Source organism: Tauraco erythrolophus, chromosome 3 (assembly GCF_009769465.1).
Source record: "Tauraco erythrolophus isolate bTauEry1 chromosome 3, bTauEry1.pri, whole genome shotgun sequence".
Classification (NCBI taxonomy): domain Eukaryota; kingdom Metazoa; phylum Chordata; class Aves; order Musophagiformes; family Musophagidae; genus Tauraco; species Tauraco erythrolophus.
Genome location: NC_141467.1, coordinates 47,311,324 through 47,323,773, shown reverse-complemented (window position 1 = coordinate 47,323,773; position 12,450 = coordinate 47,311,324). Strand labels below are relative to the sequence as shown.

Sequence of the window (12,450 nt, the reverse complement as noted above, 5' to 3'; positions counted from 1 at the left end):
GATGTTTGCATGAGTCTGGCATGTTAAGTAACTATATTAATTGTTGTCTTAGTGGAAAGAAGCAAAACCTGATGAGTTAATGGACTCCAAATTGAGATGTGTATTTGAAATGCCCAATGAAAATGATAAACTGGTAAGTAAGAGAAGAGTAAGAAACTGTCATGTGCCGACTGGTAGGATCTCACTGAAATTTGTTTTGGATTTTTTTTAAAAACCTATTTGATTTGTTGATTAAATGGATTGTAGGAATTTGTGCTAAATTAAACAGATAGGAGGTGTGCTTAGTATGTAACTTTTCAAGGATTCATAGAATTGTAGAACACCCCAGGTTGAAAGGGACCTTGAAGTACCATCTCATCCAACCTTTCGTCCAAAAGGGAGCACCCTATCCAATTGTGTCTTAAAAACCTCCAGCAATGGAAACTAGTCCCAAAAATTATTATCCTTTGGTTATTTTTATTTTTTTATTATTGATTTGCTTTAGCTGTTTATTGCTATCATTGAGGGGAAAAAAAGGACACTCTTGAATACTGCATATAGTGAAAAGTGCATTGCATAATTTGCTTTTTCAAGTATTAAATGTTTTTCAGTTTTAAAAATTCTGTTGCTAATTCAGAATTAGAAAAGGAAGTACTGATTAGAAATTAATGGATACTTTGGGAATCTTAAATGCATTTTCAAGGTAGTGGTAAGGGCAGATAATCAGACAAAAAAAAAATCCCATTACCTCTTTCATGCTCTTGCCTTCAGGCAAAATCTATTCTAATTGTGTAGGAGGTGACAATTTCATTGTATGAAGACTGAAGATGTCTGTTTTGTGTTGCCTGATATTTGGAATAATAGTTGACTGTCAGTTACCTAGAAGTTTTGCAGAATATGACTAAATTCTTATGCATTAACATTTTTTTACCCGCATACTTGAAATCCCAATTTATAGAAACTTAATAGTGTATATTCTGGGTTATTTGGGTTTTTTGAGGGTTGTGGGTTTTTTTTTTTTTCCTTTGGTACTGCTCTTAACATTGTGAATTAGAGTGCTAAAGTAGGATTTTTGTAAACAACCTTACTCACTTTATGACCTTGACTTTTCTTTTTAGTACTGTCCAGTTTTTACAGTTCTTTTTTAGTTTTTGCAGTAGTCATGTTGGGGCATGCATTTAATAGGCATGTTGGGGGAAAGTGGCATGAATACATGCATGTAAAAACCATCTCATTATTTACATTCATAAAGGGTATCAATGAAAGCTGCTAGCTGGCCAATATCTGTATTTGCAACCATTCTTTTAATATAGTTTTTGGAGTATGTTGTAAAGATACTTTTTCAGATGCAATGTCAGTATAATGTTTTTGGTGGTGGGTTTGGTGGGGTTTTTTTTGGTAAAGAATAATTTATGAGGTACAGCCTTTTATTCAGGTGTGAGCTGCCTAAGTGTGTGTTAAATGCTAAAACTGCAAAGGTTAAGCATTTATTATCGAGGTACTTGGCTGTTTCTGTGTTTTTCACCTTATTAAATTACATCTTAAATACAAGAAAAATTATACTTAGTTTTATGAAATGTATAATGTAGTGAGAGAAGTGTAGCAGATTAAACAACACTACCTCCTTTTTTACTTTCTTTAATGTGATATCTTCATAGTATTGACTGTACATAATATTTTTGTTTTTCTGAGTAGCAATGTAGAGTTGCAAAACACTGCTTTAGCAGTTGTCAATCCTTGATTGACTCAATTTAGTTGAGTCAATCCTTTAAACCTGGCAATGAGAAATCTGCCAAGTCCTGAGGGTCAACCTCACTTGCCATCTCAGGATATACCTACACCAGGACACAAGTATTTCACTCCAGTCAGCAACAACTTGCTTCAGATGTTTACCTAGGTAGAAGATTGACATGAAGAAACCAGTTGGTGAGGTTGAACAGCAGAACGAGTTTTGTTCCAGGGAGATAGGTCTCTAGTGAAGTTTCAGTGCTGCTGAAGGAATTCAATTCAGCTACCAAACCAATTAAAAAAGCAACAGATCTGACCTGCTTACTCATGTTACAAATATGTTGGTCTTTTTAAATCCAGTTAGGAGCACCTGTGTGGAGTAGCAGGATCTGGCTCTTAGGCTGTCCATGACTGCATTGCAAAAAGTGTAAAATGCAGCTAGATGCAGTAGGCCAAATAACTGGTACTCGCATAGGAACTTAAGAAATTCTTGCATCTTTTTTTTAGTTGATCTGTTAATACATAGATGTCTTTACCTTTTAATAGGTTTTCTCTTATGTTTAGTACTTACCTTGGACTCTTTTGGTTATGAAAGATGCAATATGGGTGGTGGTCTAAAAGACAGTTGTGTAGCCTAGCAAGTAGGAATACAGAATCCTGAATCCAAATACGAGGTGTTTTGGAGTGTATTGCCATATGAATGCTGTGTTTTTACAAATGGTAACCTGGGTTGTACAGTGAAATCAATTGTATTATTAATGTCTTTTGAGGATTGTTGTGTGTTTTGAGCAGAGCTGTGGGAATTAAGAGTTTTAAAATAATTTTGGCTTTTTCACAGCTTTTTATGTGACTTTTCACTTTCATTCAAAATTAGCAATGTGTATTTTAGAGATGCTGTGAGACCTAAATTGCCTGTTTGTGCAATACCTTATTTTCCTTCAGTAAGAGGTATTATAAGTACAAAATATTTTTGCTATACATACTTCATATTAGTTTTGACACAACCTGTTTTCTTTTTATTTTGTTTTGTTTCTTACTATTGCAGGATTACTTTATTCCTTTTATTTTCCCCCCTTCAAGCTCAAATGCTACTTGATGTATTTTATGCCATCTTTTGGATGCCTACTGGGTCAGTGTCCAGCAGCTAAAGTATTGATTTTTGTCTCAGTAGCATGTAGTACCAAATGTAAACAATACAGTCTTCTCTTGCCTTTTAATATTTGAGCTAATCAGGATCAAACTGAGAACCAAAGTCTTTTTTCAGATTGCTGTAAATAAAAACTTCATTATTAGTAGCTGGATTGTTTCATTTTTAAGCTGTGGATAATTTTTCTCTAGGTAAGTAAAATTCCTAAGTCATTCTTAATATTTGTAGAATGATATAGATGCAAGCAAACCTGCCCCAGTACTGAATACATCTAAGCAGGATGGACCGATGCCAAAACCACATAGTGTTTCACTTAATGATACTGAAACAAGGAAGCTAGTGGAGGAGTGCAAAAGACTTCAAGCAGAGATCATGAAGCTGACGGATGAAAATCGGCACCTGAGAGTAAGTTCTACTTCCATGGTTATGTTGAAGTGGCTTCACTCTTCCTGATTGAAAGGTCTGGTTTGTAATGAGGCCAATAGTTGTGTGTTCCAGAAAGTAGGTACGACTGTTAGAATGTCAGGATTGATTTGTAATAAGATTTTTACTGTCCTATATATACTGTATATTTTAAACGTGATTGAGACTGTGATTGTTGTGGATGAGATAACGAAGCTATGTAATTTTTTTCTTAGATGAAATGGTGTTATTTAAGGTGGTCTTAGTTACTTTAAGTCTAAATCAGAGATACCGAATTAGTAGCTTGTAATAAAAGTGTATTGTTATTCATTCTTCAGAATAAGTAAATGAGATCCAGAGCGGTACCATTCTGTATCACAAATTGTTAGCGAACAAGAACAATTGTTTGGCCGGAGGGGATAAGCAGACACTGCTTTGCAGTACCTTTAGGTAAAGGTGCCGTTTCAGTAACCTGTAACTAGTCAATATGTGACTTTTCTATAAATTTGCTTTTGGATATCTGGCAATTTCATTTGCCATGGTAGCCTTTTAAAGAACCATGAAATAATGCGGTCTCCGCACCTATAATTCTGGTGACATTGGAACATTTGGAGAAACACTACACAAAGCAGATGTTTCTCCTTAACAATAAGGAATTACTGGTGTTTAATTCTGACACATATTAAGTAAAAGCAGGATTTTTTTTTATTGTGCCTAGCAAGAATTTCAGAATCCTTCTTAACCAGATTGTGAGACTAGTGGAATGCCTGCCCTTATTTGAAATGTTACGGTTTGCTATGTTCATGTTTTGGACTTTGGTGTGGTGTAAGATTATTTCAAATTTTTTTTTAAACTTTGTTTGAACGTTCACCAGTAAATTTGACCTTTGAGTTCAGTTTTTACAATTGTAAGGAAGATGTGTTCATAAATTTTTTTCCATCTGTGTTTTTTTCCCCCTCAGGATGAAGGCTTGAGGCTCAGAAAGGTAGCGCACTCGGATAAATCTGGATCACCCACAGCTTTGACCCTCAGAGATAATGGCTCTAATCCTCTTCCTTCACTTCTTGTTGTCATTGCAGCCATTTTCGTTGGATTCTTTCTAGGGAAGTTCATCTTGTAGAAAGAATGAGTGAGAGAAGCATGCAAAATGCAGCTTCCTTTTTTTTTTCTTTTTTTTTTTTCTTTTTGGCCAGAAAAAGATTTGTTTACCTACCACTTCATTGGTAGTATGGCCCAAGTGGCCATTTTTGTGTACAGCATCATAACAGGCTTTGCCTTTAATGATCTCGCACAGTTAGAAAACACAATCTAAAACGACAAACTGTTCGGCTACTGGACAAAATTGTACATTAAGTCATCAATAGCAGGTGTCAGTTGCACAGTCAGTCCTTTATGAAAATTCATAAATAAAGAATTGTTCTTTCTTTCTGTGGTTTTAATAAGAGTTCAAAAATTGTTCAGAGTCTTGTAAATGTTATTTTAATAATCCTTTAAAATTTTATCTGTTGCTGTTACCTCTTGAAACATGATTTATTCGATTGCTAATCCCACTCATTCAGGAATATGACAAGAAGTATTCTGGTGGAAATGGTGCCTCTTAATGTGTAAATTTTCTCCTACCTTAATTTGCTAATATCATTGCAGAATTTCTTTCTTATCCCTTGTGAGGCATTGTTGAGAGTTCTTCATCCTTACAAAATCCTGTCCCATAATATTTAACATTACAAAAGAAATAAAATTGTTAACAGATTTTTCTGCTGGGTAGCCTGTTTGTGTGTGTCGTACTTTTAGAAGGGATTCCTAACAAGTTCATTGTTCATGGTAATTTGCTACTTGTAACAAATGGCTATTTTGAAGTTTATTTGCAGAAGTCTCTGGCTTAGACTGTTGTAATTGAAGTTTGGGGGAAGAAAAAAAGATGATTTCCATTCCATTTGTTTAAAAAAAGAACTGTTTTCTGGCTGCTTTCAGCTACAGAGAGGATGGTTATCAAACTTATTTTGGGACAGAATAATTTGGATATCCAGTGGGTACAAATACCAGACCGGAATGTTTTTAATACATTAGCAATTTGCTTGGATTGTGCGGGAGTGTAATAATCAACCTTCTGTTCCATCTTTGGATCTTCTGGGTGTCTTCCAGGAGTCAACATTATTCTTTGATTTCATAAGGTTACTCAATTCACTTATACTAACTTACTGGGTTTGTAATTCTGTTTTAGCAGATATTCAGAAATGCAGTTTGAATGATTCAGACACCCATAATGAATTCCATGATGCAGAAGAGTTGATACTTGCTGAGTGAGCCTCAGTTGCTCACCTTTTGAAAACAAAAGTAATTTTTATGCAACTCTTGGCACATCTACCTGTGTTAACCATGTAGAGCTAAGTTTTAAAGAATGCGTTTTTGGGGGTCTGAAATGCTTCCCTGCACTTAATCTTATGTCTTGCCTCATCTCTAAATATGTCACAAAAACAAATAGTAGTATTGGAACAAAATAGTATCTATACTTCTGACTAAGCATAGTCCAATACAGGGAATTACTTGTAAACTGAAAAATTGCAGAAGGGGCATACCCCTGTAAGCAAAATTGTGTATGCTCTTGGACAGCTTGACTTGATGTGGTGCAGCTAAGTGTGTTAGACCTTGGGATATGCACACCTTATGTGGCTGAGAAAAATGTTCTAGAGAATATGTACATTATCTTGGTTGCCTTTGATTTCTAGTGTTTTGTTTTTTTTAAAAAAAGAAAACTATAATTGCATCATGTTCTGTCATTGCTCTGTGATAAACTTTTTTTATAAAATCTTGCATATGTGCAAGGAAGATGATGAAGAAAATGCAAATACTGCTTATCTTTTCACTTAAGCATGCAAGCAGATGTTTCCAATTACTTGTTCCAGTGTCTGCATTCAAGTCTCCTTCCATCCCAGTAATTGGAAAAACTATGTTAAGGTCTTGACAACGTTCCGCTGGTTCAGGATGGTGTAGTTCTCCTAGTTTTTTCTCTATCAGAACATTGCCACATCAAACTTTCATAGCCTGTTCCAAACTGATTACATGGAAAATAACGAAAGCAATAGTGTGCAGGATGTAGTTTGCTTCAGACAGAGCAGTCATTCCTGCATTGAAGGGAAAAAGAATTAAATAAAAATAATCCCCTGGAAGATCTTAAAATGTTTACAGCATAGTCTATGGAGGTTTTCAAGGGTAGCTAGCACTTTCAGGACTTGAGAGCAGAAAAAGGAGTCGTTGCTCAATGCACCTGACTCAGGTTTTGATGTCTGGCAGCAGAAATAAGGTAAAAATAACGATAAAATCAGATTGAAATAACTTTTGTCATGAATAACAAACAGATAGTGGTAAAACTTGGTTTAAGTAATGTCTTCAAAGTGAAAGTGTGCAGCGATCTCGTAACCAGTGTACTTACTAATGGTATAAGGAGGCTGTCTCTTGGTTTCCAGTAATCCCTTCATAGCTGTATATAAAATGTAATGCTAAAACTATTTTGCTCTCAGGAGTCACTTTGGATGAGATCAACTGTATTCAGTGAATTATGTAATATGGATTAAATTGTTTGTCTTTGTTCCTGAAATGGTTAGAACTTCTTGCTTTGTCTGCCTGCTTACTTGTGTATGTAAGCACAGGGAAATACAGTCTCTCCACTGCTCCCAGTGATACGATCAGATGACGATGCCCATAAAGTCGTGTGAGTCTAAACGTGTAACTTCAGTTAAATATGCATTGCAGGTTGCCCTTCTGATTTCTCAAAAGGGCGAGGTGGAACAAGTATCAAAGTAGTATTTTAAAATTTTTATGAATATAGCACTTTAAAAAAGAGTAGTGTGATGGTTCAGGGGGAAAAAAAGCCTAGTTAAATAGAAGATTTAGCTTCTGTAGTAATTCTAGGCACCAAATTTAACCCACTTAAAATGTGTATGTATGAAGTTCATTTGTATCAACGCACAAAGTTATCAGTGCATTTCTGTGCATTCTCTAAAAGCTGTTGACAGACACTGTTGCCCAGGTTTGCATGTTTCTGCTGCTATGATTGAAGCCAATTTACGTATAACAAGCAACCAAACACTAGCTTGAAACTTCATTATCCTCTTGGGAAGAGGGAGGGTGAAGGGAGGAAATGGAAGGTGACATTTTGCCAAGGGGGAAAAGACAAAGTCAATAAGCAAAACTTCTCTTTCAGGCCTTCTTCAAAGATATTAAAAGTTGAAGTGTTAATAAACCGTTACAAATGTAGTAGTGTCCTTTTTATTTTGGATCTTCTCCCTGACTATGTATGTTCTGTAGACTGCTGGTACTGAGTAGGTGTATCTAGTCTGCTTTGCAGGTGATGCAGCTGTCCTGCTTCTAGGTACTGCTAGTAAATAGCATGGAGCTGCCTTGGATGAAGATTCACTGTTGGAGCGAAGAGCAGGTGCCTGAATCCAGGCAACAATGAGGATGCTGATGGTTTGTCTGGTTTATGATAGTCATCGTGACAGAGTTTTCTTTTTCCTGTTTGGAGTCCCTAGGTATTTATGCTTGAACTGACTTGCCAGGGCAAACACTAACTTCAGTCTGTGGCAAAGGTGGAACGAGAGCTGCACAGTTACAGAGCAACCTAATACACATTTGCTGTAGTACTGAAATGCCCTGCTCTTCGTGTTTGCAGGTGAGATGGAAATTCCGTAGCTCATCTTTTTAGCCGCGTTGCTGTGAGCATAACAGTTGACCACTTTGCTTTCTACGCTGGTTGCTGTTGAATGGCTTTGTGGGGGAGTGTCCTGGAAGGCAGGTTGTGTGTCGCACTGACCGCTGCTGCCAGGGAGACTCTCTTTGCTGGCCTTGAGCTTCTGTGGCAGCTCTAGTCTGGTGGCATGCTTAAATGTTGGACAAGAGGGGGAGCTAAATACAGGAATCAGTTTTCACAAGAGTTTGGGCTCCTGTAGGAAGGACTGAAACTAATGACAATCAAATGAGACCCATTTCTTTATTTCCTGTCTGAATTTCTTTTACAATATATGATCGAAGTTGGTCTGTTGTGTTTTTCAGTGCAGATTGCGTATACTTAAGGATTACTGATTGTGACAGGGCTGCATGAGCAGAGGTAGTGGTGGTGGTGTCACCTTTATTTATTTGCCCTTTAAGTGACAAATGGCTATGTAGAAATGAAGTCTTGTGCAAAAGCAAAACAATTTATTCTTATCTTTTATCTGGCTTTCTCATTACTGCTAGATGGTAAGATCAGTGCCTCTTCCTCGTTTGCTGGGACAAGGGGTTATGTGCGTGGTGAACTGGATGTGGAAACTGCTTTGGATGAAATCTGTTGTTTCATCTCCTACAAAATTATGTTTTAACTAAATCATGATGTAAGCATCTTCCATCATATTTTAGTGCCATTTCCTTTAAGGGTAGATGCCAGTTTATGTAATGTTGATAACACTGCCAGCAGGGTATTGAATCCCTGTTTATGCAGTAGCTACTTCTGTTGCTGGCAGTGTTGGAATGTTACTCGTCCCCTCCCTCTTCTTTAGAAAAGATTTCAAGGGTGTTACCATATCCAGGCACAGAGGCGTGAGACAGGCAGCGATTATTATAGCTAAGCAGTCTTAGCACAGACACTTGGAATAGATGAGAAATTAATTGAAAGGGGACTGAAATAGTTAATTCTTACCTTTTGAAGTTGTGTATAAGAAAAAAAGCTATGTGAGGCTGTGTTGGTTTTTTTTGTTTGTTTTAAGTTAATCTGTTTATCATCCAGGTTCTGCAAGAAAACCCAAACTGCCATAGTCTGGGAATAATTATTTCAGGATGTTCATGAAAATTTACCTTTTATTAATGCTGGTGCAGGTTCCCGTGCATAGGTAAATTCAGGGAGATTGTCACTGGTGATCAATGTCTAGGCTGTTCTCAGAATGGGTAGTAATTAAATAGTGATCTTTGCGAGTGTCTCAGTCTGCCTTGTAAGGATTGCTTATCCTGGTTTTAGAGATGGGGAAACTGAGGCATGAGTGTTGAGACAAGTGATTGGGACGGGACGGTTTAGGCACAGCCCCTGTTCTCTAGCACACACTTCATCCCATTTCTCATCAAGACTTCCTTGAGCCTTGTCCAGGTTGTCTTTGTTGGATTTCCAGAATGCTGCTTCATTTTGCTTGAGAATCTTTTACAGGATGTTAAAGCACCTTCCTAAAGGCTGAGCTGTTGCCTTGTCTGTTCCTGAAGCTGAGTGTTAAACAGACAGAAAACATAGCTGTTGGAGAGGTGTTTAACAGTGGATTGTGCCCACTGGATTATGATGCCTGACCTCTGCTAAAAATAGGGGGAGTGGGGGGAGGAGATGCTAAACGTTTGGGTGTGTTATGTTTGTAGTCTTAGAACATAAAAGTGTGTCTGTGTAGCAGAAAAGCTTCTGTGGAGTCAGCGCTGTTTGTACCTTTCAAGTAAAACAAAACAGAGTCCTAAATCTGTACAGCTATGCTGTTAGTGGTGGTGTATGTTACTCTACACATGGGAGTGGCAAAATATTTTTCTGTTGCTGCTTTGATAGTCCAAATACAGATGATACAATCAGCTATGCTCTGATTTTCGGAGACACATCTTCATGAGAGCCAAGCACTTCTTTTTTTAGAACCTAAACATGTTTGACTCCTGCAAGCAAAGATGCTCCAGCAATTGTAGATTCTTCCAGAGGTTATAAATCCACGGCTGTGTTTTCATTCAAAATTAGTGTATGGTTTGCTGTTACTACTGCTTTTCAGACTGCAGTACATTTCTGTGCTGGTATGAGGGCTGGTTTGAGGAGTATTAATAATGAGAAGCTAGTAATGATCTTAATTATAAAGATGGTGTTCTGTTTCTTAATGGTTGAGAGGCGTTGCTTTAAATCATGTAGGAGAGTCGAGTTTACAGAGCTGTGTTATGGAAAGGCTTAGGAGGAAAGTCTACAGCAAACAACACCTGAACCCTGGGTCGGATGGAGACACAGCCCTCTAGAGCTGTAATCGGAGGTACTAAAAAGTGCAGCTTGGATATTGAAGTGGGTAGTAGTTCATAGAAGGTGAGAGCTTATGCAGTGGCTCATTTTTCTTGATTGCCTTAATCGCCTCAGGTTAGTTTAAAATTTTGAAATTATAAATATGAGACACCTGTCCCACATCTCAGGAGTGGTTGGTGTCAGTGAAGAAAAAGGGAGTGTGGTAGGAAGAGATGATCAAGAGAAGAATGAGATGGGCTCCTTCAGAAGTGGCTTCGTTGATGGCTTTGTCTTCCCAGGACAGCTGGGCTGTTAGAAAGGTCCGTACATGGTGCCTTCTCCCCAGGCATATGCTGGAAACTGCTGTGGCCTGCTCCAGGAATAGGAATTTCTCTCCAACCTGAGAGTGTAAAGCCTCAAATATGGTGACCAGCCTTGTAAGCAGAATGCCAGGAGAAGGATTTTCATTGAATTCAAACCCAGGATTGTGGTCCTGGTTTTGACTGGGGCAGAGTTAGTTTTTCTTTTTAGTAGCTAGAAGAGCTCTGTGTTTTGGTTTTAGTCTGGGATTCCTTGTGAGAAGAATGTTGATAGCGCACTGATGTTTGTAGTTGGGTGTTAGTCCTAGCTGAGACATCAAGGACTTTTCAGCTTCCTGTGTTTTGCGAGTGTGCAGGAGCACAGCAAGCTGGGGGGGAGCATGGCCGGGACAGAGGGTCCACGACTCTCCTTATGATTTGAACTTAGACTTAGGATTGAGGGACAAATTGGCCAATGGAGTATTCCATATCATGCAGCGTCATGCCCAGTATATAGATGAGGGCTGACTGGGAAGAAGGGCACTCATTATTCTGAGGGCTTGCACTCTGTCGGAGTGCTCTCTCGCTCTTCTTTTTTTTTTCCTGGGCCTCTCACTTGTCCAGGATTGTGGTGTTGGGACTTACCTGTTTTGGAATTGTTTGCTGGGACGAGACAGGCGTTGGTCACCAGGTGGTGAGCAATTACACTGTGCATCCTTGTTTGTATATATTATTATCATTATACAGATATATATTAATATATTAGTATTATTACTACTACTTTTAATTTTATATTATTATTATTATTATTAAATTGTTCTTAACCTATGAGTCTCCTTCCCTTTTCTCCTTTAGTTCTCTTCCTTATTTCCCGGGGGTGGGGATAGTGAGCAAGTGGCTGTGTGGCATTTAGTTGCCAGCTGAGCTAAGACACAATTGTCTAACCTCGGATTTCCAACGCAGCCTTCATCTTCATGGCACTGATTTCAGACTTCACTTCCTTGCGTAATACCTTGAAATACTTTAGCCCTTGGGCCTCTCGTTCCATGTCCCAGCTTCAAGAAAATCAGAACAGATTGCTTTCCTGATTAGGTGAAATTATCTCTTCATCCTGCCTCCCCAGGAACCAGATTACAATGGCAAAGGAAGGTCAGTGTATTTGTGGAGAAACTTAACTTAGAGACAAGGTTTACGTGATTGCAGCATCTTTGTGCTGCTTCTCCCCATGTGAATTTGAAATCTAATTCAAGCCACACTTGATAGAGAGGTTGATGTTTCACAGATACCAGCTAGCTCCAATTACAGGAAAACTAGAGCTGAGATGAAAGACATTTAAATTGGTGCTCCCATCCAGGGCCAGCCTGCACAGTGAGCTGAAAAGATACCTGTCTCACTTGCTGCTGTTTGACCAGTTACTGCTGGCGAGCTTGCCAAGCTGGCGGCATGGGCATAGATCAAACACCTCGGCGATAGCCGGGAAAAACTTGAACTGTCTTCAGGGTAAGCTCATGGAGGGGGTGTGGGGTGGGGCAGGAAGGAGGTGATGCAAGGAAATGCTAAATAATGAGGTGAGAAACGCTAAAAGTTGGAAGCACCCTGCACATACGCATCCTCACTTCTCCAACCTGCTCTTCTCAGGCACTTTGGAAATAAAATGATTTAATGGTCACAAAAAGGTGGGAGAAGGAATCTGATTTTCGGAGGAGCTGTAACTGACCTCAAAGCTTCTCTTGGACCTGTGATTTTTGAAAAGAAGATAATTGTGGTTTTATGAGTCCACTTCTAGAGCTGTGTAGAACTTGCACTTGTGAAACTAGAGGCCTAGAAATGGAGCAGCTCATCAAAAGTAAGTATTTTCAGCAACGTAACCGGCAGCACACGGACAGGGGCCTCCTGATCTCCTTGGCTACTGCTCTGAGAGC

General features: G+C 38.5%; 1 protein-coding gene across 1 annotated transcript in view; it reads left to right on the top strand.

The window, feature by feature from the left end:
- The window catches only part of VAPA (VAMP associated protein A), a 31,168-nt gene extending 26,163 nt beyond the window's left edge, over positions 1–5,005 (top strand). The window contains exons 4-6 of the mRNA XM_086608566.1: positions 53–133; positions 3,083–3,259; positions 4,218–5,005. Coding sequence (XP_086464692.1) covers positions 53–133; positions 3,083–3,259; positions 4,218–4,376 — 417 coding nt within the window. The 3' untranslated portion in view covers positions 4,377–5,005. The remainder of the gene's footprint in view (positions 1–52; positions 134–3,082; positions 3,260–4,217) is intronic.
- Positions 5,006–12,450: the final 7,445 nt, after the last annotated feature.